Raw genomic sequence first — 6,581 nt, 5'->3', positions numbered from 1 at the left:
ACATCCATCTATCAATATCTGCTTATGTAAACAAATGTAATCATGAAACATCAAGATAAAACTTCACAAAATCTCTAATGTATTATAAGAGAATCATATATATTGTTTCTTTGAAGACATTTTGAGATTTTTTAGCTAATTTCATGCCGACTTGTCTATCAAGCACCAAATTGGATGCTTGCCCCAAATACATCTCCAATTATTGGACAAAATACTAGTTCTTGCACCCTCATGAACCGTCAAGAGCTCGAGGATATGATCTATAACGTTACTTGGTAGAGCACTGATTCTATCTTCAAGTCAACATCTCTTTCACTATCTATTAATAGAAAAGAGTTGAACAGTCTTAGGCTAAAACAAATTGAAGGACAAGAAAAAGAAGCCAAGGGAAAAGGGATACCTTTTGTCTTGTTGATACTGTTACGTAAATTATTAGAGTTTCAAAATTTACAACACAAAAAGTGTGTTTTATTGTAAGATGGATAGAAGCAAGAGGTCTTTATAATTTACTCAAAGTGTCTCTTCGTTAAACAACTGCACATATTTTCTGTACATATGTAATTGATGCAACTAATTAATCAATGAGGGATGAACTGGAAAATTGTTTTTGACTTATGGATTTTCTTTTAATAAATATGTTCAGACACCTTTGAAATAAAAGTAATCAATTTTGCATGTTTTGAGTTTTAAATGCTTTTGTGTAAACAATATTAATACACCCTTTGGGAAGTGTAAAAGTTTCCATCAGGTATCTTAATGAAGTTGAGATTTATGAAAATTATGATGTTTTGGATCAGCAACTATCCAACACACATTTCAAGATTAATAGTACTACATGTAGTCCATGTTAAGTGATTGTTGAGACATTTGGTTATGTCATATTATGAATTTGTTTCAGTTAACAAATAATGGCATCGAGCCTTTTTTCAAACGGGAATAACATTGATGCGCTAAACTTTAAACGGATAGCATAGATGAGCCTTTTCTCAAAGTTATGTGATATATTTGAGCTTTTTCCCTTTACATATTTATAAGTAGTGAAAAACACTCGTTGAGAAAACTCGAGAGAAGACTCTCCTACATCTTATTTTTAAGAAGTACAGGTAAAAATATCCAATTATTAACACACTGGGCTTTATTAGACTTGATGCCGAGAACCCTTGGACATAATAAATTGCGTATACTTATGCAGAGGCCAGAGAGTATGTGAAACATATGATTATGCTTTTACCTATTCATTGCATTAACAGGAAAAACTGCATATGAAAGAGTAAAGACAACAGCAACAGGATTGGCAATCTTATTAAGCAGAGACACCGACAAAAGTTTAACATCTACTAAACATATTTATTACTAATTCTGCCAATTCAATTTTTTCTTCCACAAAACTAATCACAAATAATGAAGGGGTCAACGAGCATTAATTTCATCGAATTACAAATAAACTGACTTATTAATATCCTAATATGTATTAGTCGAATAGAATAGATCAACCTTGGGAGATGCTCTACAAAAACACAGGTCTTTTCACTACTATCATCTTCTCCCAATATTAGTTAGGGGTCTAATTGAAATTACAAATTCTTATTACATTAAGAATCATCATGAACAGATCTAAGTCTGATGCACATTGTCTTGCTGTGCTCGCGCAAATTATGTATATCTGAAATGAATTGTGCATTTCCAGTTTCTTCCCTGGCCATTCCTGTTGGGCTTTGTGGAGGCTTGTGAGCCGGCCCGACCCATTACTGAAACCCTAGGTTAACCATTTGGCTTTCCTATAAATATGATCCTTGTATTTGTAATTCAAAATAGTAGCACAAGTGAAATAAAAATCCTCCTGTTACAGTCGTGGAGTAGGGAAACCGAACCACGTTAAATTCTTGTGTGTCCCGTTTGTGTTCCGTTTCTCTTTTCTCTAGATTATTTGTGTGTGTTGTGTGTTTAATTCCCAACAATTGGTATCAGAGCGAGGTTTCAACAACATTGTAACACAAACTGTGAGAAATTGTCACCTAGGGTTCTTGTGTGAAGAACTGTGTGCAGGGAGGAGTAGCCGCCGTTACCGTGTGGGTAACCTCAAGCAGCAGCCGGCTAGGAGAACCGCGCAGGGTGCGAACAGCCGTCGTCCGTGTGCTGTCCGTCGCGCCGTTCCGTTGGCCGCCGCGTCGAGGAGCCTCAGATCCAGCCGCGAGCGTCCAGATCGTGAGCATCGTCCAAATCGCCGCCCGCTGTCTGTAGACGCCGTTAAGGGAATTGCCGAAGTCCTTTGAGATGGCAGAAGATGGGAAGTTCCGAATTGAGAAGTTCGATGGTACAGATTTCAGTTGGTGGAAGATGCAGATTGAAGATTTGCTGGTTCAGAAAGATTTGGACGTAGTGTTGGGTGACAAGCAAGGAAAATTGTCTGATGCAGAGTGGGCAGTTTTGGATCGGAAAGCTATGTCAGTTATCCGACTCTCGTTGACCAAGAATGTTGCGTTCAACATTCTTAAGGAGAAGACAGCGAAAGGCATCTTGGAAGCCTTGTCTAACATGTACGAGAAGCCATCTGCAGCAAACAAAATTTTTCTGATTAGAGAGTTGGTGAACACAAAGATGAAGGAAGGCAGTTCAGTTACCGAGCACATCAACTCATTGAATTCGATCTTAGCCAGACTTTTGTCAGTTGGCATTAAGTTCGATGATGAAGTTCAAGCTTTACTACTGTTATCATCATTGCCTGACAGTTGGTCCGGAACGGTTACAGCAGTTGCCAGTTCAGTGGGACCTAATGGATTCACCTTTGAGAAGATTCGTGATCTCGTTCTTGGCGAGGATGTCAGAAGAAGGAGTTCTGGAGAATCATCAGGTGATATGCTAAACGTCGTCAGAGGCAGAGGAAATAACAGAGGTAGTGGGAGCAGGAACCGAAGAAGGAGTCAGTCAAAGGCTCGGGATGGCTCAGGTGTAACATGTTGGAACTGCAAGGAGGTGGGGCATTTCAGGAATCAATGCCAGAAAGACAAACAAGTCAACATTGCAGAAGACAGCGTCAACGAGGATTTGTTTATCTGTTGCGCGGAGAGCAATGTGGATTCCTGGGTCATGGATTCTGGTGCTTCTTTTCACGCTACCCACAGCAGTGAAGCATTGCAGAATCTGGTTATTGGAGACTTTGGAAAGGTAAGGCTTGCAGACGATAGAGCTCTTGATGTTACGGGCATGGGTGACATGGTGCTGAAGACGCCAGTCGGTTTCTGGACCTTGAAGGATGTCAGAGTTGTTCCAAGCTTGACGAAAAGTTTGATTTCTGTTAGGCAGTTGGATGAACAGGGACATCATGTGAAGTTCGGAAATGGGCAGTGGAAGGTCGTGAGGGGCAATCTTGTCATGGCTCGTGGAACAAAAAGAGGATCGTTGTATATTGTCGGATTACCGTCTGAGGGAGTGACCGTCCCAGTTCAGAAGAAAAACAAAGTCCGGTTCACAGAATCTCGTGGGCAGAAGAAGGTTGTCTTTGCAAGAAAGAAACCCAGAGCCACAGGTCAGATTCAGGATGAACGAGCAAGGAAAGGTTCAGGAAGACCAGTCAGAGGCGTTTGTGGCAGTGGGAGCACCGGCCGTGCTTCAGCCAAGGCTCCTAGAAGACAGTGGGTCAAGAGAACCAGTATTCCAGCTGTTGATACGTCTCCAGAAAATTTCTTGCTGAGTATGGAGAGTGTTTGTTCTCAGGGAGTTCTAGGATCCGGCAGTTCGTGTCTCAAGTGGGAGCCGGTAGGGACCGAGGACGAGTCAAGGGCAGTTTCAGCCGTGACTGATGTGTTGAAGCTTCGGGGAGCTTCAACGGGCCTTTCAGTTGACTGATGAGAAGGCCGCTGTAGCAGGAGAGAGTTGAAAAAGATTACTAGACATACAAGTGTTCTAAGTGGATGACAGTTGAAATTCTTCAAGCCTCCAAGTGGGAGATTGTTGGGCTTTGTGGAGGCTTGTGAGCCGGCCCGACCCATTACTGAAACCCTAGGTTAACCATTTGGCTTTCCTATAAATATGATCCTTGTATTTGTAATTCTATAGTAGCACAAGTGAAATAAAATCCTCCTGTTACAGTCGTGGAGTAGGGAAACCGAACCACGTTAAATTCTTGTGTGTCCCGTTTGTGTTCCGTTTCTCTTTTCTCTAGATTATTTGTGTGTGTTGTGTGTTTAATTCCCAACAATTCCTTCCCTGATTACCAAAACTGTATAAACGTATAAGAAACATCTGCAATGGCATTGCTAATCTTATCAGACACATCGATAGAGACTGAATTTTTGAAACATCTACTGTTGAAGCAAAACATAATTCGCTAATTTATTTCCTTCTTTAACAAAATTCTTTGAGAACAAATAAATACGTCATTCAACCTTTAACCCAACTCTTCATTTTGGATCATAGATTAGCTCTGCCTTAGGAGATACTCCGGGGAAACGCATCAACTCTGTGGCAACATCCAATTCTTCTTTCAAACTAGAACCTTTTTCCCAATTAATGCTCATCCTTGACAAAAATGGAGCATGAGCAAACAATAACTTTACAGATGATAGTACAACTTTGGAACGCTTGAAGTAATGGATGGAAACACTTTCAAGCTTGTTGAGGGTTTGGTCCAAACATACTGGATATTTCATAATTGCTTCAGCAGGGTCAGCAGTAGTATTGTCCTGATGGTATACAATGTCATTTTAGAAGTGCAAAAAAGAACAAGAACATTCATATATATAATTGCTATTTCTTACCCAAATCTCAAGTTTACTCAAATTGGGGGATCTTTTAATCAACTCCATAGTGTAACAAGGTTGACCAAAATGATTGAAGTTCACACTTAGATGCCGCAATTTGTTGAGCGCAAAAGGATGCTGCTTGGGGACTGCACCTGCACTCAATAGCTTTAGCAGAAATTTATACATAAATAAGGTTCACACGAAAAAAAGATTTTTAAGTAAAACAGTATGTCAGATTCTTACTTTTAAGTACAAAATAGCCCAAACTTAGTGTTTCAAGTGTAGGTGAGCTAAAAAGAATCTTTTCCAAAGTTAATCTTTCGTCAGCAAGTATTGGATTATCAATCGAAACGTATAAATATTTAAATATTTCGCAGTTCTTCAAACAATTACTAATTAGGTCAAGATTCTAGCATCTATCATAAACAACCGAGGACTTCAACATGGATGAGAACACAATATTGAGGTATTGAGTGCCATCACAGCGTTTCAAGGTTAATTTGGCAAGAAGGGGTGCGTTGATAAATGAAAACGCCATTGCAGGCACAAAGGTTATTTTTTCAAGATAAAGGATTGTAAGACTTTGAACGCCAAGAAAAGAATTTGCCAATTTGAATATGCAGTTGAAGAGTTTCAATTGTGTCAGCGTTGGACAATTACATATATAAGAAGGTAGTTTATAAGTAGTATTATTTGACATGTTAAGGATTAACTTCTTGACACCATTTCTGGTGGCATAAAGTATCCATCTATCAATATCCGAACACGGAGACAAATATACTCGTGAAATATCAAGATGAAACTTCACAACATCTCCAAGATGTTGCAACAGAATCTTGTCAACTGTTTCTTTGAAGACATACTGCTAAGTTATTGCAGAAGAGATTATCCAACACCAAATACGGAAGCATGGCCCAAATTTATCTCCAGTTCTTGCTGCATCTTGGACAGGCAGGAGTTCAAGAATACGATCTACAATGTTACTAGGTAGACTACTGATTCTATCTTCTTTGTCGTCTTCAGTAAAAACTCTTCTACTATCTGTTACAAGAATTTATATAATCTTAGGCGAAGAATTTATAATCCAAAAAGATGGTAAAAAAGGGACATATAAAGGGAGAATTCACTACTATAAACAAAACAAAAAAAAAATGTGGCAATTACTTAGAAACAATGATATAATTGCCGCTATAGTATTATTTATAACAAGCACACTATATATATAATTATATATATAAAAAAATAAAAAGCTCTAAAGACTTGTTGCTACAACACATTTTTGCGGCAATATAATAAAAAATTATAATGTCTCTTTTGTAGTAGTGATTGTATACCTTGAATCATGCTAATTTTTGTAACATCAAATAGAGCTAAAAGTATCTTCCACAATGAAGTAATGGATGCAAGCAAGGGGTCTTTAAATAATACTCAAAGAGTCTCTTCATTTGTCATCCAACATAAATGTAATATGTATGTGAAAAAACATTCATTAAGAATCAACGGATCATATACTGCTAATTAATTAATTAAAATACAGCTCTTGTGATAAGATTCATTAAGGAATTGGAAAAGGTTGTAGATTTATGCAGTTCCTTCAATAAATACGTTCAAATACCTTTGCTAATGTCTTTCATACACTTATTTGTTTCGTGATTCGAAATAAAAGAAAATTAGTTTTGGTATAATTATAGTGCAAACAATTCTTCCTCCATTTCATCATATTAGTTAAATTTTTTAGGTGTTTCACTCTCTCTAAAGAAAAATAGATTAAGACATAAATTGAATATAGTTTTCTATTTTTACCCTTATTTATTATTATTAAATCTATTGAAGTCATCA

At 37.8% G+C, this 6,581-nt stretch overlaps 1 protein-coding gene across 2 annotated transcripts; it reads right to left on the bottom strand.

Moving 5' to 3' along the window:
• Window positions 1–4,210: 4,210 nt before the first annotated feature.
• LOC114076963 (F-box/FBD/LRR-repeat protein At1g13570-like) lies at window positions 4,211–6,233 on the bottom strand. 2 transcript variants are annotated; one of them, XR_003578047.1, is made up of 4 exons: window positions 6,077–6,233; window positions 5,606–5,783; window positions 4,758–4,894; window positions 4,211–4,682 (listed from the first exon to the last, which is right to left on the bottom strand). XR_003578047.1 is itself a non-coding variant. In XM_027916763.1 (3 exons), the coding sequence occupies exons 2-3, from the start codon at window positions 4,803–4,805 to the stop codon at window positions 4,401–4,403; spliced, it is 330 nt and encodes a 109-aa protein (XP_027772564.1). In that variant the 5' UTR covers window positions 4,806–4,894; window positions 5,606–5,851; the 3' UTR covers window positions 4,211–4,400. The 2 variants fall into 2 exon arrangements, 1 of the variants encoding a protein (XP_027772564.1); XM_027916763.1 differs by lacking the exon at window positions 6,077–6,233 and having other exon boundaries at window positions 5,606–5,851.
• Between the last annotated feature and the right edge of the window lie 348 nt (window positions 6,234–6,581).

The sequence above is a fragment of the Solanum pennellii genome, chromosome 4 (genome assembly GCF_001406875.1).
Source record: "Solanum pennellii chromosome 4, SPENNV200".
Classification (NCBI taxonomy): domain Eukaryota; kingdom Viridiplantae; phylum Streptophyta; class Magnoliopsida; order Solanales; family Solanaceae; genus Solanum; species Solanum pennellii.
The sequence above is the reverse complement of the archived record's forward strand: the minus strand, read 5'-3'. Positions and strand labels throughout refer to the sequence as shown.

Bases quoted from the DNA above. Each gene is read 5' to 3' on its own strand.
- LOC114076963 (XM_027916763.1), bottom strand. From the start codon at position 4,805: ATGGAGTTGATTAAAAGATCCCCCAATTTGAGTAAACTTGAGATTTGG. The intron at 4,683-4,757 runs GTAAGAAATAGC...GTATACCATCAG, and splicing joins TGAGTAAACTTGAGATTTGG to GACAATACTACTGCTGACCC.